Source organism: Phalacrocorax aristotelis, chromosome 17 (genome assembly GCF_949628215.1).
Source record: "Phalacrocorax aristotelis chromosome 17, bGulAri2.1, whole genome shotgun sequence".
NCBI lineage: Eukaryota > Metazoa > Chordata > Aves > Suliformes > Phalacrocoracidae > Phalacrocorax > Phalacrocorax aristotelis.
In genome coordinates this window covers 10,567,073-10,591,493 of record NC_134292.1, presented here as the reverse complement: position 1 = coordinate 10,591,493, position 24,421 = coordinate 10,567,073, and the positions used below count along the sequence as shown (strand labels likewise).

Below are 24,421 nucleotides of genomic sequence, written 5' to 3'. Positions count from 1 at the left end.
GCTTCTGTTCTGTGATTTAATGACAAATGTGAGCAAGTACATCTTGTGTCTAGCTTAAAAAAATCATTGAGGGGGTTGATTCTGATGATTTTGTTTGCTTATTTGTTTTAGTTCGTTGTGAAGAATTTCAGTAACTTTGTTGAACCGTGGGCATAATTTGTAAATACTTCCCTCTCTCTATTTGTAAAGCTTCCCCCCACCAGCTCTTGCCTTGCTCGGTGTTATGTTACATGGGAAATCTGCGGTCCTCTGTGTTGTGTACTTACCAACAGAGTATCTAAATACATGCCATAACTTTAGCAGGACTTGTTCCTGTGTCAGGGTATATATATTTTGATTGTGCAAAACGTAATAGTCAAAGCGTGTAGCGTTTCATAATTTACATAATAATTGTACAATTCTTCATGGCTTACATAATAAAAAAATCTATGTAGTGCAAAAAACCTCCACTCACATATGTTTTACATTTCTTCAGTACACAGTGCCATACTAAATGGAAACAGCCGTGGTCTGAGAAATGTACTCTCACTGCAGAACAGTCTCAAGTCCTCTCTGCAGCACGTTTAGGAGGTGTTAATGACCCCAATAATGAAATGCATTCATTAAGAGTGGCACATGGCAGCACCCTATAGTTAGGGTCCTGTCAGCACATTCATTGTGTGTGACGTATTTCAGGCTTCTGTGAAAAGAAACTTAAAATAATAGCTGTAGTTGGCTAGGCATATTGTCCGTAAGTTTATATCACATGTTATAGTTTATTTTTGAACCATAAGAAAGAAATGATTTAACAATTATTTGGGCTTCTACTACACCAAGGTTAACTTGCTACATTAGTGTGTCTTATGGCAGTGCAGTAAAATTAAAAAAAAATAAGGGATTTATCAAGGTCTGAAATATTGACAGGGTCACTTTATTGCTATGTCAAAAATGCATGCTGGAGTACGTTCTGACCAGTGGTTTTTTCCTTACTGTGTTTACTTTCCAGGCTTTTGGTGATGCTGCCATTAATAAAGAGATTTCTGAACTCAAAGTACACTGTGTGACCCTTGGATGCAGCTGGTCTGGTATCATGAAAAATTTTGAAGTACGTTTAAAGGCAGTTTATTTAAATGAACATGCACTCTTAGTTGAATGGGGGCAGAAAGACAATGGACCTAGATTCTCAGCAAACGCAAATTAATGCAGCTTCATTAGAATCAGGGAAGGTATCATGATTTATACCAGCAGAGTATCTGGAAACATGCCAATAACTGTAGTAGGGCTTTGACCAAATCCAGAACATCGTGAATGACTGTGAAATTAATTGACATCAACTATAATTTTTTGTCCAGTGAGTTTACTTATTATTTAAATGCAAGGGTGCTACAAGCAGTTTTCGACAGACGAGAATACTTTGGTCTCCAGGACGTTGTCATGGGCAGGATCGTTAGTATGTTTAACGATCGTTAGTATGTTAGTATAAGAGAAATAATTTCCTCCCGTGTAAAGTACTCCTACTGATTGAATGTGTTCAGCATTCTTTTTAGACTGATGTGAAATGCCCCAGGTGAAATATTTAAATGGACAAGATCTGTGAATCCGCCATGCAAATTAGAATAATGAAAAAATGCAGATAATTCTGATGCTAAAGCAGCTCTATTTTGGTCCCCTGGTGTAGGAACAGAGGCAGCTCTTTCTGCATTTATGACAGGGAGTCTGCTGTGTACCTTGTATGTCTGTGTATCTGATAAGCATCTGAGGTGCTGCTGCTGCCTTTGCTAATTTTGCACAGATTTTCTATTTGAGTGTATTCCTCTTTAAGGAAAAATCTACCCAGTTGGCTTAGTTTCATAGTTTTGAGAATTGGAGCCCCTCTCAGCATGAATACATGACAAAATTGATTTGAGAGTTGGGCATGTGATTGAAATAGGCATTTCTGAGCCTGTTCTGTAGGGGACAGCCGTCTCCCTTTAAAGACGAAATCAGTTGTGACACAGTGCCTACAGAAGCTTCAGTAAAAGAGGTCAGAGTAAATAGGTTTTATAGAAATACAGTGGTTTTAAGAATGCGAAAGTAGACCTCATGGATGTAGTTATGAAAGAAGTAATGCCGATATTTTTTTTTGTTGAGATGAGAGGATGCAAATAGTGAAAAGGAGATTTTTTAAAAGTTATTTTGAATATAGGTAAGAGTCGTGTCCTAATGGTTGCATAGAAGGTGTCAGATGTCCATTCTTTCATGCCATGCAGAGGTGTCAGCAGACTGACCACATTCATCCTACCAGCCAGAGCAGGATGGTGTCAGTGCTCAAAAAAGAACCCCAAACCCCTCAGAAAAAAGAAAAACCCAAAAGCAAAAAACCACCCTGAAAAACCCCAGGCTAAAAGTTAGGGATCCTCTAAAACAAGGAGAAAGGCTGGGACCCAGGATCGTGTTATTTTCAAACAAATGCTCTAGAGACAGACAGTTCGAGGGAGACTTTATGTTTGAATGTATCAAAAGTTGTTTGTTGTTTGTTTTTTTTTTTAAGTTAAGAATTAACAAAAAAGCCCCAGTAAAGTTGGTGAATTTTTCACCAGTAATCTGGGTAACATTGTGGAGTGGGACTTTACCCAAGCTTAGGAGAAATGCAAAGCAGAGATCTAGGCTGGCAGAATGGAGACTATTTATAGATAAACGTGTATCTGCAGTTTACATTTTGGTTTATAACTTTTTATTTGCAGGAGCATCAGAGTTTATGTGAATATGCTTTAATCCCTTGTCACACGGGTTGTGGACACATGGTGATGAGAAAGAAACTCGCAGATCATTTGGAAAATGGATGTGTTAATAATGTGACAACGTGTCAGAAGTGTAAGCGGAGCTTGTCCAGCAGTGAATACCCAGTAAGAACATTTCTCTGTTTCATTTGAGGGCATTATATTAACGGCTTAAATACTCTATCATGACATTTTTCATCCTGATTCCATGAATGCTGGTGTACTTGGAGACTATTTAATTTTCCTGAGTTTGCTAATTTTTCCATTCATGCGTTGGAGGGAAAAATGAGCTGTGTTTGGTAGTCGGCTTGTAATGTCACAACAGAGAGGGGAGTATCCTTGTGCTCATCCAGCGCTTGGGCAGCCCATGCTTGAGCTCCTGTCTCAGAGCATGTATCCCAGTATGAGGTAGGTAAGAAGCAGAACACAGACAGTGGCAGGGAAGAGATCTTGAAAGTGGCTGGAGTCTTATTCAAACAAACTGCCCACAAATTTGCAAGGCAGGCTTCTGTCAGGCAGTATTTCTGTTAGATATGATCAGGTGTAACTCTCCAAATTAGCAGCAATGTTTGTACAGACCAGGAAGAGCATACTCTGAATCCGCCAGAAATTTCTCAGTGACTATTTAAACATATTTAATTTATACTTTTTATGTTTCCCGCTCTTGTGACAGGGACTTGAAAAATGTATGTGTATATATACAGTGTGTGTGTGTGTATATATATACACACATGGGAAAACATTAGTCTGTCCCCAGCACTTGCTCAAAATCTTCTTTAAAACAACTTTTTTTTTTACACGAGAATGTAGCTGATCATCAAACATCTAAGTTTATGCTACTAAACCTATTCCATTCTCTCTTAAAAGTAATTACTTTCTCAGTCGATGCTCAAAGTTATGACAGCAACGTTATGTGTTACTGACTTGCAGATTTTAAGTACCTTTATACATTCATTTTAACTTAAAGGTGCCCTTGTTTGGTTTTTTACCCATTTTTGTAGAAGCAGCACGTTACAAATTGTGGGAGAGGTCTGAGGGCATAAAGTGAGCTAATAGAAACTCTTCTGTGTTGCTGAAGGAGGAAATGGTGTGGAGGGGCAGATCAAAAGTAATAGAAAATTATCTGTTCTTACGTGAAGAGATTGCCGAAGCTATAGCTTCAGTGGCACACTTAGCCTCAGGATGGAAGTGCATCATCTGTTGTTTAGGACACTGTGATTAAAAAGTCCTGGAGCAATGCAACAGGAGCATGAATGAGAGATGCCCCACGCCTGCTAACACTGCTATGTGTGTTTTGATTTGAAAGCTGTGAAAACGTTCTCATCCCAACCCCACCTAACTTCTGACCCCGTGGGCTCTATTAGCACAGAAAATATTGCTGGGGCAACACTTTTTTTGGGGTGTAGCGTAATAAATACTGTTCCCTCCAGATGATTTGAAGAGAATAATTTCCAGCCGTGGAGTTTTGTCCTGGAATGGGGCAAAGTGACATAAGACCTACATGGTGGGAGGGTTGTGAGTATCTCAAAAATGTACCCTGAAGTAAATCGTAGCGGATAGCTTTGCATGTCATAACTGTCACAGAATTATGCCTTTCCAAAAATTGAGCTGTAAGATTTACTCAACATGGGGTAAGAGTCCCTCTGGGGTAAGAATAAGGCTCTCTTGCTAAAACATGCTTCTTGAGAAGCTTTTGCACATGTACTTCATATCTTATTAACCCCTGCAGAGAGAGGGAAGAATGTCTGGACCCGGACACATTTTACCAGTGATAAATCCAGTGTATGTTTCAGAGGGACAGTAAATACCAGGTGGTGGCAACACTTAGTCCCTTTCAGCCCTCTGTAAGTGAGGTAGGAAGGCTGGAGGAGGATACCTGAGCTGCGTGAGTGTTCTCTGAGCACCTTTCTCTTTTCAGAGGTCTGTGATACTGCAGATCCAGCGCAGTGGGCTTAATTTTCCCAAATGAAGAGCTGTTTTCCTCCTACTCGTTCCGGTTAGCTATCATCTAATTAATTTTTTGGTTAGGAAACCTTGGCAACGAAGCAGGGGGTTGGCCTTGAGATGTTGATTTTTCTCTGCCTGCCTTAGTTAGTATTTGTAAAATTGGAACTTTGCTGGTTACGTGATCTGCTTTATTCAATTTGCAGTTATGTGACATAAGAATTTTGGTTATTTCTGTGTATTCCATGTATCCACAGTCCTCTGGGAGCAAATAGTAAGTTTGGGGCACTGCTCTCACTCTCTCCATCTTAGCCAGTCAGTTTTTGGCCTTGTGACTTTTGCATTTCCATATTCTAGAGAAACTTCCCACCAGTCCTTCTCCCCCTCAAGAAATCAGTGATCTGAAGGAGTCAAATAGCAGAAAGCAAGAAAATAAAGGGATACTTTGTGCAATAGCTAAGATACAGAGTATTAAAAATGAGTTAGAGAGTGAGAAATACCTATGGCTGTATTTCTGAGGATCAGAAGAGAAACCTCAGGACTCTCTGCAGGGGAGACTTGAAGTTGCTGGAATGGCTTCATCAAAAAATTTCTAGGCTGCTATAGGAAATGTACTGGCATGCAAAAGCATTTATAAAGACTAAAGACAGCCTCCCTGAACAGTATGAGTTGAAAGCTGACGGTTGCTGTGTTAAATACACATATTACAGTTGTATGAATCAATGGCAGGAGGATTACTTTACCCTTCTTGGAGCCAGAAATGGCAGGAAGTCTCGTGTTAGCGGTAATGCATTTTGCATTAGCACATCCTGATGGAAAATTTGGATTCCAGCTTTCAAAATGTTAATAAGCAGGATGCAAGAAGGGTCTGCACATTAAGCAAACTGTATGAAGTCAGTGCAAGACGAGTTTATATTTGGGTTTCCTGTATATTTGCTTTCTGTTCTGTAATCCACCTGCATGTCATTGCACATGTATGTCTGTGTACATACATGTGTGTGTATGCACATAACTGTGGTTTGAACTGGGAAAGACTTGTACATTGCCAATCTTGTATCAGATTCCCCAGGACGACCTTGTAAAGCATCTGTAAGTAGTTTCCGAAAGCTTTGGGCCCCGTAAGCAGAAGATCACACTTTGTACTTTCACTTAACAGGTATTGCATCTGGAGGTCTGTCGCTGGACGTGCCTGCTAGGCTGAGAAGATTAGAGGCTTAGCTTGAGAAACCTCCGAGTCTGCGCTCCATTGTGCAGGGGACAGCAGCACCCACTTTTAGCAGCTCTGCTTTAGTCCCAAATTTCTGAACGTTATCTCCTCTAAAAAGGCACCAGAGAGCTCAGCAGCCTGCTGTGTAGTGAGGCCCAGAGCAGGCTCCCTCTGGACAGGGGTACAGGATTTTGCACCATGTGTTGTGGAGCTCGTAGTGCTCCTGGGGAAGTTACTCTTCCTTCCTTTATTCTTCCTTAAATCGACACCTTCCAGGAGGAAAGCAAGAAACTTATTGTAAACTTTTTCTTCCATAATACAGAATTTGTTCTAGAAAAGCCTCCCAAATCCCCCAGTTTCTGTGAAATGGGAATAGCATTCCCAAACACAAGCTTTGTTTCAAAGACTCCTAAATAAAGATGCTCAATGATTTTAATAATGTACTAAATTCTTTTCTTCTTGTTTTAATGACAGGAACATTCATGTGAAAGCAATTTATGTAAGGAACAAAAACATGCGCAAACAGAAACACCATCAAAGGAAAAGGTAGGTGAAAGATGAATGAATGCAATACAGCTTTATTTCAATTCAGAAAAGTATCACTTGTTCATTTAGATTAAATGAACATCTTTAGATATGGCAGCGTACCTGGGTGCCTTGTACATCCCGGCATAGCTCTGCTGACGACCTTCTCTTCCCTGCTCCCACAATTAACTTTATTAAATTATCTTCCTAATGTTATAAAAACGGGGAAATGTTTGTTTCCTTTCAAGTATTCAGGGAGATGCACATGAGCAAAAGCAGCGTATGGTGTATGGCAGCACATTTAAAGGCATGCGCTTTTGGTTGTGAAGGGGACTAAATCTGAATATCTGTCAGAACTTTTGGTCCGATAGATCCATTCATTCCCAGGACGTGCTGCACGAGACAGCTCTTCTGTGCGTTCTCTAAGAGCAGGAAGAGGGATGGAGTGGCTGCGTGCATGGTGCAACCCACTGTGGCGGGCCACTTTGCTTATTGGCATCTTATTTATGAGAAGTTGTTACTAGGGGATCACTGTGGTTTGTTAAATTATGTTGTATCATTATAGAGTCCGTTAGATGGACACTTAACTGCCAGGCTGCATGCAAGAAACTTGCAATCAACCACACTCTTGATTAATTTACCAATGAATTTGTAAAGCTGGTTGCACGCTGTAAGCTGTGGTAATGCCTTGACTTGAATTAGTCTGATTTATGGCTGCTGGGGTTGTGGCCTAGTTGTTTGTAGGTAAATCAAAGAATCCCTTTTATTTAGTATTTGATAATTTTCTTTCCTTTATTTTCAACAGAACCGCTCTACACCCATAGACAACAAGGATGGATGTTGTTTTTCTGAAGTCGGCTGTTCATTTAGGGTGAGTGAAATGGCTGCCTTCAGGAAGGTCTCAAACGGTGCACAGCTTAGCACTGTGCCTTTGGTCTAGCCAGCCTTTGTGTTCAAGGTAGTAGGCCTTGATTTAAATACATCTTTAAGAAAAGAGAGAAATTCTACCCACTTCTAGTTGACCAGCAGAGGCAATGTTGGAACTGCCATGGTTACACAGTGTGTGTAAGTTGTGGTTCAGCCAGCGTGTCCTGTAATGTGCGTTCACTTCATATAAAAATAAATGTTTATTATGATTCCACTGGTTTATCAGATATGCTGGTCTACCCTGGTTTGGATATTCCCTTCAGGGTAACGCTTCTTAAAGCAGTAGCAGGTCTTCTTTGCATTTTAGCTTGCATCTGTTGCCTTGTCTCATCTTTTGTCTGCAGTATAGGTATTAAATATTGGCTTATTTGAGAATCTTGCTGGGACTGTCCCTGGCATCCTGTTTAATACAGAAATTGTAGACAATTGTTTTCTTTCCAAGTAGCATGTGTACACATGTGAACACAAAGCCTAAACTGATCATTGGAGGCCTTGTTGGTTTTCCTCTCTCTCTGTCTCCTCTGAGAGTCACAGAATCACAGAATGGCAGGGGCTGGAAGGGACCTCTGGAAATCATCTTGTCCCACCCCCTAGCTTGAGCAGGCACACCCAGAGCAGGGGCACAGGACCACGTCCAGGCAGGGTGTGAATGTCTCCAGGGAAGGGACCCCACAGCCTCTCTGGGCAGCCTGTGCCCCTGCTCTGGCACCCGCACAGGGAAGGGGTTTGTCCTCATGTTCAGGTGGAACTTCCCGTGTTCCAGCTTGTGCCCGTTGCCCCTTGGCCTGGCGTTGGGCACCACTGAAAAGAGTCTGGTCCCATCCTCCTGACACCCACCCTTCAGATATTGATAAGCGTTGATGAGATCCCCCCATAGTCTTCTCTTTTCCAGGCTGAACAGACCCAGGTCTCTCAGCCTTTCCTCATCAGGGAGATGCTCCAGGCCCCTGATCATCTTTGTGGCTCTCCTCTGGACACTCTCCAGTAGTTCCCTGTCTTTCTTGAGCTGGGGGGCCCAGAACTGGGCACAGCACACCAGATGCGGCCTCACTAGGGCAGAGCAGAGGGGGAGGATAACCTTCCTCGCCCTGCTGGCCACACTCCTTTTCACGCACCCCAGGACACTGTTGTCCTTCTTGGCCACAAGGGCTCATGATCAACCTGCTGTCCACCAGCACTCCCAGGTCCTTCTCAGCAGAGCCCCTTTCCAGCAGGTCACCCCTAACCTGTATTGGTGCATGGGGTTGTTCCTCCCCAGGTGCAGGACCTTGCACATGCTTCTGTTGAATTCCATGAGGTTCCCCTCGGCCCAGCTCTCCAGCCTGTCCAGGTCTCACTGAATGGCAGCACAATATCACTGCAGTATCAGCCACTCCTACCAGATTTGTATCGTCAGCGAACTTGCTGAGGGGGCACTCTGTCCCTTTGCCCATGTCATTGATGAACGTGTTGAACAGGACTGGACCCAGTGCAGACCCCTGGGGAACACCGCTAGTTATGGGCCTCCAACCAGACTCTGCCCCGTTGATCACGACCCTTTGAGCTCAGCTGTTCAGCCAGTCTCTATCCACCTCCCTGTCCACTCCTCTAACCCACACTTCCTGAGCTTACCTATGAGGATGCTATGGGAGACAGTGTCAAAAGCCTTGCTGAAATGGAGGTAAACAACATCCACTGCTCTCCCTTCATCTCCCCAGCCAGTCACACCATCATAGAAGGCTATCAGGTTGGTCAAGCGTGATCTCCCCTTGGTGAATCTATGTTGACTACTTTTGATAACCTTGTTTTCCTCTACATGCCTGGAGATGACCTCCAGTATGAACTGTTCCATCACCTTTCTGGGGATGGAGGTGAGGATGACTGGCGTATAGTTTCCTGGGTCCTCCTCCTTGCCCTGTTTGAAGATTGGAGTGACATTGGCTGCCCTCCAGTCCTCGGGCACCTCTCCTGTCCTCCATGACCTTTCAAAGATGATGGAGAGTGGCTTGGCAGGAATATCTGCCAGCTCCTTCAGCACTCACAGGTGCATCCCATCGGGGCCCGTGGATTTATGTGGATGCTGTTTACCTAAATGATCTCTAACCCAATCCTCCTCAACCAAAGGGAAGTCCTTTCTCCAGAATGTCTGTCTCACCTCTGGGGGCTGGGATGCCTGAGGGCCAGCCTTAGCAGCAAAGACTGAAGCAAAGAAGGCATTCAGTAACTCTGCCTTCTCTGCATCCTGTGTCACCAGGGCACCCACCTCATTCAGCAGCAGGCCCACAGTTTCCCCAGTTTTTCTTTTACTGCTGATTTATTTGAAGAAGACCTTCTTGTTATCCCAGACATCCCTTGCCAGATTTAGTTCCAAGTGGGCCTTGGCTGCCTTCATTGCATCTCTGCATACCCTGACAACGTTCCTATATTCCTCCCTAGTGACCCAGTCCCTTTTTCCACATACTCTAAACCTCCTTCTTCCATTTGAGTTTTTCTAGAAGCTCTTTGCTCATCCATGCAAGTCTCGTAGCTCCTCTGCTTGCCGCCTTCCTCATAGGGATGCACCGATCTTGAGCTTGGAGGAAGTGGTACTTGAATATTGACCAGCTCTCATGGACCTCCCTACCTTCTAGAGCCCTTACCCATGGGATTCCCCCAAGCAGGTCTTTGAAGAGGCCAGAGTTAGCTCTCCTGAAGCCCAGGGTTGCAATCCTACTTGTTGCCCTGCTTCTACCACGCAGGATCCTGAACTCCACCATGTCATGGTCACTACAGCCAAGGCTACCCCCAACCCTCACACCCTCAACCAGACCTTCTGTGTTTGTTAGTGTAAGGTCCAGCAGTCCATCTCGCCTCGTTGGCTCTTCTACCACCTGTGTCAAAGAGTTATCCTCGATGCTTTGCAGGAACCTCCTGGATTGTGTGTGCCTCGCTGTGTCACTTTTCCAGCAAATACCAGGGTGGTTTGAGTCCCCCATGAGAACCAGGGCCTGTGACTGTGAGGCTACTTCCAGCTGTCTGTAGAAGCCTCGTTGACTTCCTCCTCCTGATCAGGTGGCCTGTAGCAAATGCCCACAACAGTGTCACCCATATTGGCCTGCCTCTTAATTTTCACCCATAAGCTCTCAACTCGTTCTTCCTCCACCCCTCAGCAGAGCTCGATACATTCCAGCTGCTCCCTCACATAAAGAGCAGCTCCCCCACCTCGCCCTGCTGGCCTGTCTTTCCTAAAAAGTGTGTAGCCATCCATGACCGCATTCCAGTCACGGAGCTATCCCACCATGCCTGTGATTGCAATCAGATCGTGGCCCTGCGACTGCACACAGATCTCTAGCTCCTATTTACTCCCCACGCTGCGTGTGTTGGCGGACAGGCATTTCAGAGAGGTAACTGGGCACGCAGGTTTCCCTGGAGGGGTGCACAAGGATCCACTACAGCCGTGCACACCCTTGAGGTGGTTGGTCTTCTGATTGTCATCTTGTGAGGCAGCTAAGGCACTGCTCTGGTTGGCCTGGATGTTGGATGTGATGGCATTAGCATTGCCACTTTGGCCCCCACCCCCTGAGTCCTTCAGTTTAAAGCCCGCCTCACCAAGCTGGCCAGCCTGCTGCCAGAGATTCCCTTGCCCCTTCTAGGCAGGTGGATTCCATCCCTCCCTGACAGGCTGTGGTTGCTGGGGAAAGTCCTGTTGTCATAAAAGCCAAAACCCTTGAGTCGGCACCAGCCACGTAGCCAAGAGTCGGTTTGCATTATTCGTCTGTTATTGGCTGCCCATTATCTCCAACTGGTAAAATAAAGGAGAAGACGAGTTGGGTGCCAATATTTTTCACTTTCTCCCCCAAGGCTTTATAGTATTCTTTGGTTCTTCCCAGGAAGAGTAGCAGCGGATAGTAATCTGTATTCTTGACAAGTTGTGGCACCCTTGCGGTGGTGTCTCGGATCGCAGCTCCCGGAAGGGAGCAGACCTCTCGTGACTCTGTCAGGTCAGCAGATGGGCACCTCAGTGCCTTTTAACAGAGAGTCACCCGCTACAAGCACTCGTCTCTTCTTTCATGGTATCCACGCTATGCTGCTGGTTCAGCTGCACCTTGCAGACCTTGCTTGTGAGTGTCTACAGCTGTTAAAGCTTCATATCTGTTGTTGGTAGTGATGCTGGAGGGTGGAGACTGAAGTAGAGCCCTGCTTTTTGGGTCACCAGGGTCCCAGGTGCCTCGTTCTCAGTGGTGTATGCTACAGGAACGTGGTTCTGAAACCACCTCTCTATCTGCGCCTGGGCTCCACTAATACTGCGCAGCCTTTTAACCGTTCCCTGCAACTCGGCCACCTGACACAACAGATCATCAACCCGTGCACACCTGGTGCAGGTACTTGCCCTCACACCAGAAGAAAGCTCTGGGCACTCGCTGCAACCTACCGCCGGTACTGAAGCCTCCTTCCTTACCAGTTCTGTCTGGGTGGATGCATCAGACATCCCCGGGGCTTCCTCTGTAGCAAGGCTGGTTTTAGCTCTGAGGTGAGCGCCCACCATTTTGGCAGACCTAGAGCCCTTCCCTGGGCTGTGAACCTACGAGCAGGGTGCAGCGCCCTTCCTGCGCGATCTGCCGTGCCACGCCATGCTGGCAGTGCTCCTGGTCGCTCGCGCTCCCCGGGGCTATTTAAATCTCCCGTGATTGCTCCTGGCATCACCCAGCCTGCGTCAGCCTGACCCGTGAAGAGCTGCTGGGACCTGGTGGGTCGCTCTGCTCTTCCTCGGGTTTCCCTGGCTCCAGGAGCGCCCTTGTCTGCCCCAATCTAGTGCCCAGCTGCAAAACTTACCATTGCCGCTGCTGCGTTCCCCACCACCTGAGCGGCTGCTATGTAGCTGGGCCTGTACCTTGCAGTTCTTCTGTCTCTGTCTCTCCCAAGAAGCTAAAAGGAGCATTGCTTGCTTTGGCCCCAGGCCAGTTATGGTAGTTGTATGGAGAGTGTATTGACAGTGTCTTCTTCTTACAGGGAAGCAAAGAGAAGATAAAGGAGCATGAAAAAACTGCAGTCGGGGCCCACATGCTGCTTCTGCTGCAGCACATAAAGCAACTGAAGGCAAGCTTGTGCGCTGCTGCCAAAGCTGCAAATGGTTCCATCCCACAGTCAGAGCTGAACGTGAATGGTGCAGGAAAAAGCATCTCTGATCTGCAGATCTCTGGGGGGCTGGAAATCAATGGGGATCTGGAAGTAGACTGTTTTCCTGGATCTTCTGTTTCTGAAGATGAATCTGTTCTGCAACAACTTGTGAGGGAAAAAGTGATTTCTGAGCTAGAAAATAAGCTGCATGTGTTTGAGAATATTGTGGCAGTGCTCAATAAAGAGGTGGAGACCTCTAACTTGGAAATCACAGCCTTTCGGAGACAGAGTGAACTCGATCAAAATATAATACGAGGCCTTGAACTGAAGGTAAATAGTTACGATAAGCATTGTCTGTGTGCTTGTTCTATAGATAACAAATATTTACATATACCAGTGCGAGGTGGTGTAGAGATGGACAGGGATGGGCACAGGAATTTGGGCTGTGAAGCGGACGCGTCTGGGCGCATCTGGACACATCTACAGGATCCTTTTTGATGTTTTGGATAAATTTTCAAGTGGGGATCTCTAACACTTGCTACCTAAGTCTGTGTTTAGGTACCTAGACGTTCCTGAGAGTTTCGAATGTTCAGAATTTGCTGTGATCAGACTGTGAGCAAGCAGGAGAGCTGTTTAATTGACTGATCCTCTTAAAGCAGCGTTATGTCTGCAGGACCAAACAACCATCTACCCAGTTGTTTGCCTTACGTGTTGACACATAACTGTCACTTAAAAAGAAATGAAAAGAGACCCTCCAGACTATGAGGACTCCAGAACAATTCTGCTGCTTCTGCAGCACAGCAGCCTGGAGACGGGGGTTGAGAACTGATTCGTTTTTTCTAGATTGCAGAGTTGCACCGGTGCCTGACGCAGAAGGATGCAGGCCTGAGCAGTCTTCACAAGAGTCTTCTCTTCTCTGAGCAAGCTTCCTACGATGGGGTCTTTCTGTGGAAAATAACGGATGTTGGCAGGAAGTTACAAGACTCTGTGACTGGAAGAACAGTCAGTTTGTATTCACCAGGTAAAACGCAGGACGTATATGCGTGTTAACAAAACCCGGTCCTTTAGAAAACCCACCAATTTCTCTCAAACGGTCCTTCTTTCTGCTCATGTGGACCTTTAAAATAGCTCCTTAAACTGAGACGCTGCTTATGTGAAGACCTCATGCTCTCCTGCCTGTAATTCAGGGCAGCTGTGATGTGCTCTTCCACAGTTGTATTCTATTCCGGGCTTTCATTTTGCAATTTGCCCTCTGCCGCAGCTACTTGCAGTGACATCTGCTGGATCTGTCTCGTCTAACCCACAGCTGGGTGCCTGATGGTACCGATGGGCTTTCTGCAGCAGTTATCTCCCACGTGAGAAGTAATTTGATTAGGTAAAATACGCTTGTGTGGCTAATAACAGGTCATTTTCACCGAGGCGTGAGGCACTAACGGATTCTACCACTGGATTTTCAGTGTTTATAATCTCCAGGGTGTACCGATTTGTCTGTTCTCATCTCTGTGACAGCAAAACACATCATACACTATCTTTCTCCCCTATGTCAGAACACTCATTGTGCCTTTTTTTTTTTCAAAGGAGGCTTTACTAATGAAGAGTTCTGATTTTCAGCTTTCTACACCGCAAAGTATGGCTACAAGGTCTGCTTGAGGGTTTATCTGAACGGGGATGGGACAGGAAAAGGAACCCACGTGTCCCTGTTCTTTGTTGTCATGAGAGGAGACTACGATGCTCTGCTCCCATGGCCTTTCAGGCACAAGGTAAGACGGGCAACCTCGTCACATCCGATCCTGGCATAAACCCACCACTTGTCCCAGTGAACACAAGGGGAATTTTAAGTTTAGTAGAAGTTGGAGCATTTTCCCATTTTTCTCTCTGATGGCTACTGTAGTCTTGGGTAATAATTTGTCTCTGAATGGAGTGATTTACACACAGGGGAAGCTGCTCTTACCGAGATTCCATACCGTGCCTTGTAGGATGTTCAGACACCAGAATACTGGTGTTTGATACATCCCAACCCGTGTCCACCTGGGCTAAAGCCAGAGACGCATTTTTTCCTGATTCTTGCTATGATAATATCAATTTATGAGGGAATTATGAATCTCTGCCTGAAGCACAGGCGTCAGGGACGTGAGGTTAGAGTTCTACCAAGGTGCCACAGATGTCTTATGTGATCCTGGTCTTACTTTTTCTCATTTTATAAGTGCAATCTGATAATGGCAACGATGGTTAGAAAAGCAGTGAAAGTGTGCACAAAGGTTCTGGTCTCTGTTCTAGCACTTGCCTTCGTGTGGTAGTAATTCTGTTAGCCTTTCATATAAATAGCTTTACTACCATTTAGCAGCCAAAAGAAATAGAAATCAAAGTTCCCAATCCTCACTGTATTAAAAAATTATTACATACATTTCACGTTTCAAGCTAAAGGCCAGTGAGTTAATAAAAGTTGTAATGAGATGGGGAGATTTTATACAGGAATTTAGGTTGTGTCTTTTGCATATTTGCGTATAGGCAACTGAGCTGTTTCTTTTGATTCCAAACCACAATAACAGAATGAATGTATTGACTGTAACCGACCTTGGGTTTGTTGAAGTTGTCAGGAGAGAGAGGAAAAAAGTCTTTGGACTGTGAAGTTCTCTACCAAGAAATAATTCCCTGCTCTATTTTATTTAATTTTATTTTACGGGTGGCAAGGTTTTAAATACTTCGTCTGGGAGCCGTTACAGTCTCCCTTGTTCACATAAACTGACCTTGCAGATTGCAAAACATTAATTGTATTTTGTATTTAATTATTGATAGAGCTGCTTTTGCAGCGTGTTTTTGCACTTCTGTCTCTGATATTTCCTGGTTTGTTTTTCAGGTCAATAACTCATGATTGCCTCATTCTGTTTTTCAGGTTACATTTATGCTGCTTGACCAAAATAATAGGGAACACATTATTGACGCCTTTCGGCCGGACTTGACTTCTGCTTCGTTTCAGAGACCAGTGAATGATATGAATGTCGCAAGTGGCTGTCCCATGTTCCTCCCTTTGTCCAAACTACAGTCACCCAAATATGCCTATGTGAAAGAAGACACACTTTTCCTTAAATGCATTATAGAAACAAATTAGTAAATCTTGACATACGGGTGTCTGGTAAATCACCCACTGAATTTCATTAGTTTACAAGAAAAAAAATCCCATCAGCTTGAGACCGTGTATTAGTTTTCACATGCACACAAAATCCAGAGAGCCTGAGCCTGTGCTCCGCTGAATCCATTCACATCAGCTGAAGTTCTGCCTGCTAGAATTAGCTGCTGCTGAGCACGCCGAGTGCTTTGCCCGGTGCCCCACGGAGTGTGCTATTGCAAATGATACCTGTGGTCATTTCACCAAAACACTCCCTGTTCAGACGTAGGTTACGGTCACCCCCCCGCAGATGCGCTTGTGGGAAAGGCGCTGTTCTTTCTCACGCCCGGCCCCGGCGCGGGTGGCGTTCTGCCTAGGTGTCTGGCAGGGAGCGTGGCCCGGGCTCCCGTCTAGCACCCTGGGGCGAATAGGTTCCTGGGATGCATGGGGTGACGCTGAGCTTCCCCCGCCCTCCGGCAGCACCGCGGCACGAGCGGGTCCCTTTCCTGGGAGGTGCGGAGCGGGCGCCTGTCAGACTGCGCCGGCTGGCAGCCCCGCTGTGGGATTTTGGCCGTTCCCCCACCAGGGACAAGGGCAGATTCCTTCCCCTGAGGCACCGATCGGGTGTCTCTTTGTGCATATTGATGACCTTGAAAGCAGTGAGTTGTAGATAGCGCTGGTAGCTTGAATTCCTTATACTGGATGATTTATTTCTCGCTATTTATTTTAGAGCTGTATTTATGTGCTCTGTAAAGAGATGTTCTGTTGCATCAGCAATTGGTGACCAGATTACACTGTGCCGTGGGGGAATCACCTCCTGTGTTTCCAGAGGAGTCGTTTGACTTTCCCATTTCAGACGAGGGGCTCTGAGGGTTGTTAACCCCCAGGAAGCGCAGAGCTCCCAGTCCAAGGAGTGGTAAGGGCCCCTCAGTAGCCTTGTTTTAAAGTGTTCGGTCACTTCCTGAACCTTCAAGGCAAGTGACTTATTAGAAAGTATTGTGGTTTTTTTTCTTGCTTAAATCTTTTTATGTGCTCTGATGTTTAAGTCTTTTCACACGCTAAAATAGAAGTAACTACTGGAAATGTTTTTGTCTTTTTTTTTTTTTTTAAGTAGAGATAAGGAATTAATTTTTTTTATAAGCAAATCAAGCTTGGAAATGTCTGGATGTGTGAGAAGTTCAAATGCTGGACCTTATCCCCAGAAAGCAGCAAGCCTCACCGCCTGCCTTCCCTGCTTAACAACTGTTGGATGGAATCAGAGGGGTCGGGTTGGGGTTTTGGAGCAGCAGTTCATGAACTTCCAGCAAAGTCGTGCCGCTGTGCAGCGTGCTTGTCCTCAACTGCGAGCCGTTGCGCAGGACGGCGGGGCTGCAGTGGACAAGCCCAGAGCCTGGTCTTGCAGACAGAGGCAGGCGTGTACGTACAGGTGAAGGGCCTTTATGCAATTACTTTATCCATTTTTCCTCTGCGATGTTTCTCGTGTGTCAGTTGAAAACACAAAGCCGATGGACAGTGTTGTGCCCGCTGCGTGAGAGGGGAAAGGAGAAACTGTTTGTCCACTTGCGTTTTGCGAACCGTGGAAACCGCAGCCGTCTGGCAGAGCTGGTGCGGCGTCATGCCGGCGTATGAGGAGGCTTTTCAAATCTCTCGCTTCTATCTTGGCAGCATCCTTTAAAATAATGAGTTGTGGTGAAGTATCAGATTTCCAAAAAACCCACCCCATAAACAAATACCTCTCAAGGCTTGTTTGGGAAGGAACTGGATATTCTTTGCCATCACATGCACATGCACAGTCTCTCTCTCTGCCTTTTTCTCTCTTACATGTTTAAAATGTTCTTTCAGGGACAGAAAGTTTTCCGGTAACGTGCCAGCCCCTGTAACCACACTGGAGTAATATGCCTAAAAATATTGCGCTTTTCATGGCTGTGTAATTTTGACAAGTGCTGTATTTATTACAATCATTCATATTTTCTTACAATTTTATTTATTTCTTAAATATAGCTCACTAACTTAAAAAAGCTTTGTGTGTTATTTTCACTGTAAAATAGGCAGTTGAGCAACTTGGATGGCGGTTTGCTGTAGAAACAGCTGAGCAATGCTGCTAAATTTACTTGTTTCTCCAGTAGTAGCCCCAAGCAGGATTGCCCAGCGCGGGGCCCAGCTGTGCCCCGTGACCCAGAAATAACCAGCCCCTGTCCCAAAGAGCTGATGATGCCAACAGTCATCCGAGGTGCTGGGGATGAAGCGCCTTGCCGGTGGGCCTGCAGGAGATCAGCAGAAATTTGGGGAATGAACCCTAAAGCATCTCTCGTGCCGGTGCTGTAACGATAGGGTCACCCTTTCATTGCCTGTGGAAGTTGGCATGTTTGTATGGAAGTCGTAGCACCCAATATATGGGGCTTTGGCCTGGGAAACTGAACAAAAGTCGGCGTACAAGCCCGACTCCCGTGGCGCTGCCTCCCCCCGCCAGCCGGGCTCCGTGCGAAGCGGGCTCTGGGGGCAGGGAGGTGAGCGTGGGAGATGATGGCACGGCCTGGCCCAGCCAGCTCATTCCCACAGCTGCGGCAGCCAGAGCGGAGCGGGAGGCAGGCGGCAGCTGATCTTACAAGAATTACAGCAGATTGAGATAGTGGTCGGCTGTGCCTGGTTGCCAGGAGAGTCGGAGCTGCTCCATACCTGTGTAAGCTTTCCTTGGCCCTCGCTGGCCGTGGAGCTGCTTTTCCACTGGGGGTTTTTGCTTTTATCGTAGCGGGCGTTGACTTCCCTCTTTTTTTTTTTTTTTTGTGCAAAATCCTTTTCCATGTGGTGGAGGAGGAGGGTTTTCCTTGTGTGCGAGAGACAGAGGGAGAGAAGGTGGGGGAAATGAGTAAAACCGTGTGTGGGTGAAAGCTGGGGAAAGAGAGAAAGTGTGTGGGAGAGATGTGAATATGCATGAGAGAGAATATTTATGTGTATGTGTCTGCATCGAGGGAAGCAAAAATATATGTATGTGCAAGTGCAGGCTGAGAGATGCATCCAGCGGAGAGTGAATGCCCTGACGCCTTCGTGCTTTTGTCTGGTGGGATTCTACCAGGAACAATTACACTGATTTTCTTCAATTCCTGTGCACAGCCAGGATTTCACTGACAGCAGGAGCCCGGTGTCGCTCCAGGTGGGAGGTCAAATCTCACAAGCTGCAGGGAAGCAGAAGCACCCAAACTGGAGGAATAAATACCCTGGAGAGAGGACGCGATGCACCGGGGCTCTCTCCGTTCTGGCGTGACCGACACCGGTCTGTGCCTGACCTGCCCTGGACGTGAGAGAGGGGCAGGACGGGGTGGGCTGGAGACCTCGTTCGGCTCGTCCCTTCTGCAGGGGGGAGCCGGGGGAGCCTGTGCAGCTCTCGTCAGGGCGTTCTCCTTGGAGGACAGGGGTGACGATGGACGAAGGGACCCGCCTGGTAAAAATCAAATTTAAAAGTTTATTGGAAGCCCTTTAGTTCCAGTTTTCTTGCTAGCCACGGATTCCCAATGGGGAAATCCCTGAAATGAATGGGAGGAAAGCCGCAAGGCTGCCGAGTTTGCAGGCCGCCCGTGCTCATCGCCCCGCAGCGCAGGGCTGGGGCAGCGGTGCCGCTGCCCACTTCGGTATGAAATCGCACGGAGCCAGCTTTTGGGATGACTCAGGCCTGGATGGCAAATGTCTGCAAAGGGATGAAATTCGTTACCAGCTGTGCTCCCGGGGCCGGCAGCTCATTGGTGTAAAACCGTCCCCGGGACAGGACGTAGATGAAGCGTTGCTCATTTACAGCAGGTAAGAGCCAGCCTCGCAGGAAGCAGAGGCAAGCTGAACTGCCATGAAACTCGTGAAAGCGGCACGTTTATTGTGGGCTCTGTGTGTGTGCAATTGATGGGAGAGCTTTGAGATTACTCGAGGCCCAACACCAGCAGCGGGGCACGGGACGGAGCCCGTGAAGGAGCAGCCTGGGCTGGATGGGCAGCAGGACTGGCTCCGGGGCTCACCTCGGCTCCTGAAGAGCAAAAGCAAAGAGTTGGAGCCTGTTGTTTCCATGCTGCAGGTTGGGGTTCGGGTTGGGAACACCCTGCTGGAGGAAAGGAGGAGCAAAATCCCCCAAGGCAAGCGAGGGGCTACCAGAGCCTGCCATGGGGCCATGTCCTGGGCTCAGGGGTGGCCGGCGGCACGGGGTCCCTGCCCGCACAGCACCGCGCCGCACAGACGCAGCCCGGCTTCTTCTTGAACACTGATAGTTATGGTTGCACTAACAGGCGTTTGCTGCCTGCAGTTTTGTAGCTGGGTGAGCAGTGCAAACATCCCCCAGTTAACACAGGTCTTCACTCCCCATTTTTCACTTTTCCCCAGGAATAAAACAGGCTTTTCTTTCTTTCTCTTTCTCTTTCTCTCTTTCTCTTTCTCTTTCTCTCTTCCTCTTTCTCTCTTTCTCTTTCTCTCTTCTCTCTTCTCTCTTTCTCTTTCTCTCTTTCTCTTTCTCTCTCTCTTTCTCTCTTTCTCTCTTTCTCTCTTATTTCTCTCTTTCTCTCTTCTTTTATTTCTCTCTTTCTCTCTTCTTTTATTTCTCTCTTTCTCTCTCTTTCTCTCTTCTTTTTGCGGGGGGGGAGGGAGATGTCTTTTCTCAGCCGTGCTCAGGAACTGCAGACGTGTACATAACATATCTGTGTCAAAATTATATAAGGGCTTCATTAATATAAAACTTGCACAGCTGTAAGAACACTTACAAGCTCTTCATGTCTGATGCAATTGCATAGAAGCATGCAAAGAAAGTTAAGTTATAAAAAATAAAAAGGAGATGGATTAAATTCATGCTAAATAAACAATAAACTGATGTGAAACCCAATGCCTAAATGCTCTTCCTTTTAAAGGCACAGCTGGCATAAAACAGCTGAATGTCAGATTTAACTGCTCTGATTCTAATTACAACCATACCTTTGTTCGAATATGCCCTTTGGTATATCACTTTTCTCTGAGAGGGCTCGAACTAGAGCGAACTCCCCCCTGTGCCGCGGCGCACGAGGCACCGCCGGAGCATTACCACGTCCGTGTGGAATGCGTTGAGCCACGGCGCTTTCCAAACACGGGGCTCCACTCCGGGCTCTGGCGTTCCTGGAACAGGCTCCTGATTTTCATCTCCAAGACCTTCGGCCGCAAAACCATCTTGATAAGGAAACGGATTACACTTACCAAGAAAGAAGCCGAGATCAGAGCAATAACAAGTGTTCTCTAATCCAGCAAATCACTTCTCTTGCAGAAATGAGGCGCTGAAGTGATTTTTTTTTTTTTTTTTTGGTCTGGACCAAATCAAATGATGCAGGAAAACCAAAGAGAGTTTTAGCAAGTTAAATCAGGAAGGGTTGCTCCGTGTTTAATGGCTAGGTTGGCAAAGAGTCATAGTACTTCTGTAGCTACGGTGGTCTAAAATAATCAAGGGTAAGGTTTGTAGGGGAATAATATATTTTTTTAAATCGACTAATAAAGCTGAAAAATCCAGGCAAACTTTTAGGCTTATAAGCCCTTTCTCAGGCCAGGAAAAGAACCCATAACCTCGCCCACGGCTGCTTTGAGCTTAACTTGGTTGTGTTGGTCAATCAGGTGGTTTCAGAGAAAAGTGGTTGAGGCCTGTGGAGCAGGAGGAAGCGTTGGCCGAGAGAGAGGTAACCATGTCAATAGCCCCAGGTGACATTCGTGGCTGCTTTTATTGGCGCCAACACGTCACGTTTTGCCAGCCGAATCCCCAGGTGCAAACGACACTTGCGAATTGTTTTGAACGGTGCACGAGGGAGCTGCGCCGAGTCTCGCAGCCCCTGCGCCGCAGCCCCGCATCGCTCGGCCGCAGGAGGCTCCGGAGCAGCTGCAGCCGGCGCGAGTCGTTTCTGCAGATCCTATCTCCACATCAGGCCCGTAGCTCATAGGCAGCTTCGTGTTTGGGTTTCCATTCAATATTCCTCGGCTTCGGTTTCCAAGACTACAAGCCAACATCCAACCCCTCCTCCCACTCCTGTTTTCAAAGAAAGAAAAACACTGTGAAAAGAAGCTACCCGATTTCTGGGCAGTTTTCAAAGCAGAAAGAAAGGCAGCGCCAGGAGCTCCTCGCCCCGCGCACGCCGCGGGCTCTGCTCCAGCCAGGGCTCCCGCCGGCTTCCAGCCGGGCTGAGCCACGATTCTCCGGGTGCTCCATCCTTGTGCGAGCAGGAAAGCGCCTTCCCCACCTTTGCAAGTGCAGGGTGCGGAGGAGGAACGAGGGGTTTTTAAGGACAAAATGGAGGTGTCGGAGTAGTTAACCACCTCAAACAATTTTGCAAATGCTGGTTTTGTTTGGATATTTACTAGTGGGGAAGGAGCGGCCACGCAATTGCTGTGAGAGTGGCATGGAAATATTCATGTCGGCGTGGGCCCGGGTGGGTGCTCCTGCCCCAGCAGAGCATGTCAGGTGTTGTCCCACCGAGGTCCCTGGAGCCCCACCAGTGCGAAACCAGTCACTCAGCTGTGTCTGACCACTGCACCCGCTCTGGGGGCTGCCGCAGCCCCGCACCGGCATCTGCCAGGAGCCGCAAGCCTTCACGTGGTGCCAAAGAAATGGGTTCTCCAGCTGCTCCCCCGACTCCCCAGGGGTGTGCGGGAAAAGCCGGCAGGTGTGAAGAGGAGGAGGAGGAGGAAGAAGAGGAGGAGGAGGGCAGCACCCAGTAGCTCACCACAGCGGGAGCCGAGGCCAGGCTCGATGGGGATGGTGTGATAGGGGCACCCGCAAAGAAAGCAGAGTTAAATGAGATTGCGTGGCTTCGTTCATGTTATGAAATAGAGGATGCACCTGAAATTCCTTTTTTTTTCCTTTTTGCTTGGGACTTTCGTTCCAGGGCAACGTTACTGTGCTCTTTCCGCTGGCAGGTGCTGGGTTTGGGGTGCCCTCTCTGTGCTGGAGGGTTTTCAGTAAGGTTATCCCCGCTTACACCCACGGTGAACTTGATGCGGCGATTGATTCACGTGTCCGCATTCCCATGGCAAATGACCAAGATGCTGCAAAGATAAACCACGGTGGCTGGGGAGGAGGGTGTAAGAACGTCCCCGTTTGCTCCACCAGCACCACGCGGGGACAGGCCGCTCCGCAAGTGCAGCAAACGGATCGCTTTCGGTCAAACCCAGCACCACCAGCTGCAGCGAAATGAGCAGCGGCGTTTGTCCAGGGGGAGAGTTATGGTGCAAGAGTTATTTTAATCCTGTGGTGACTCACGGCTAACACATCATGACTCACCACAGAGTGTAGTCGTTTGACTGTTTTGAAGATGCGTCAGGTTCTGAGGCGCAGGACGGTGTTTCATACTGGGGAAGGCGCTGCCATTTTTTTTCAGCTGCCTAAAATTCTGCAAACACGGGCCCAGATGCTGGGCGTAGGCACCGCACGGCATGGCACGGCATGGCACGGCACGGCACGGCACGGCACGGCACGGCACGCTGGGCCCCCGCCCGCCACCGTCTTCACATTGTGCTGGGCTTTGCCTTACACACCAAGAACTGCAAAGCAAGGAGAGCAGCCTTACGGCACCCATCGCTCAGGGAACCGCATATTCCCGTCAGGTTTGCAGGTGCGGCATCGCCCGCGTGCTGCCAAGGGCCAGTCACAGTGCTGGGAACGCTCGGATGTCAACTTTTTATGGGAAAGTTTGATTAAAAAAAAATTATTTCTAAGGTGACAGAATTACACGCAGGTGGTGAAAAGGCGTTTCAGCACTGTGCCGTTCATTCCTCGTGCCCAGGGGAGCTGCTCACTTTCAGTGAAGCTTTTTGCAGCTGTGCCGTGACCCCCAGCACGGGGGAGGCCACCCCACGGTGCCGCACAGAGCTCATCGATTACAGGCAATAAAATTCGTATCAACTCTGCTTGTGCTTGGCCCAGACCCTACACCGGGAATCGGCTTCTCTACTGCCTGAGCAGGCCTAAAACATTTCTTTTTTGGCAGCACTTTCTGACAAACAGCAAATCCTTAAGATTTCTTCTTGGCACTGACCAAAGCATTTTTGCAGTGATTGATTTTCTCTGTTGCGATTCAGAGAAAGGCTACCCCCATTTCTAGGAATCCTGACGAGCACAGGTTGTTCCCTTGTGCAGGACAATGCCACGCATGCGGGGCACCCCTCCCCGCACCCCATCCTGGGGGACCGGGGGATGCCCCGAGCTGGCTGCAGCCACCAGCCGGGGGGAGAGGGCGGGCAGGGAGGTCCCCTCTGTTCGGCACAGGACGCCCGTGCCCTCTCCATGGCGGGTGGGGTGGGGGGTTGGTTGGCTCTGGGTGCCCCCTGGGGCATGGGTGCAGACAGGGCTGGTGGGGTGATGCTAGAAGTGGGGATGTGGGGTGCCCTGGAAGGGGTCTGGGGTGTGATGGTATCTGTACAGTGCAGCAGTGGGTACCCCATGGGGGTCAGGGCTGCAGGTACCCCACAGGGGAGGGCAGGTAGCAGGTACACCACGGGGGAGGGCGCAGGTACCCCATGGAAGTGGGGGTTGCAGGTACCCCACAGGGGAGGGCGCAGGTATCCCACGGGGGCGGGGGTTGCAGGTACCCCACGGGGGAGGGCGCAGGTATCCCACGGGGGAGGGTGCAGGTACCCCACAGGGGAGGGCGCAGGTACCCCACGGGGGCGGGGGTTGCAGGTACCCCACGGGGGAGGGTGCAGGTACCCCACGGGGGAGGGCGCAGGTACCCCACGGGGGCGGGGGTTGCAGGTACCCCACGGGGGAGGGCGCAGGTACCCCACGGGGGAGGGCACAGGTACCCCACGGGGGCGGGGGTTGCAGGTACCCCACGGGGGAGGGTGCAGGTACCCCACGGGGGAGGGCGCAGGTACCCCACGGGGGAGGACGCAGGTACCCCACGGGGGAGGGCGCAGGTA

At 48.1% G+C, this 24,421-nt stretch overlaps 1 protein-coding gene across 3 annotated transcripts in view; it reads left to right on the top strand.

Moving 5' to 3' along the window:
• TRAF1 (TNF receptor associated factor 1) overlaps positions 1–17,536 on the top strand; it is a 38,320-nt gene extending 20,784 nt beyond the window's left edge. For all 3 annotated transcript variants that reach the window (XM_075111870.1, XM_075111869.1, XM_075111872.1), the window contains 8 exons: positions 986–1,084; positions 2,703–2,864; positions 6,364–6,435; positions 7,220–7,285; positions 12,310–12,747; positions 13,261–13,438; positions 14,029–14,177; positions 15,311–17,536. In XM_075111870.1, the coding sequence (XP_074967971.1) occupies positions 986–1,084; positions 2,703–2,864; positions 6,364–6,435; positions 7,220–7,285; positions 12,310–12,747; positions 13,261–13,438; positions 14,029–14,177; positions 15,311–15,526 (1,380 nt within the window). In that variant the 3' untranslated portion in view covers positions 15,527–17,536. The remainder of the gene's footprint in view (positions 1–985; positions 1,085–2,702; positions 2,865–6,363; positions 6,436–7,219; positions 7,286–12,309; positions 12,748–13,260; positions 13,439–14,028; positions 14,178–15,310) is intronic.
• The last annotated feature ends 6,885 nt before the right edge of the window (positions 17,537–24,421 follow it).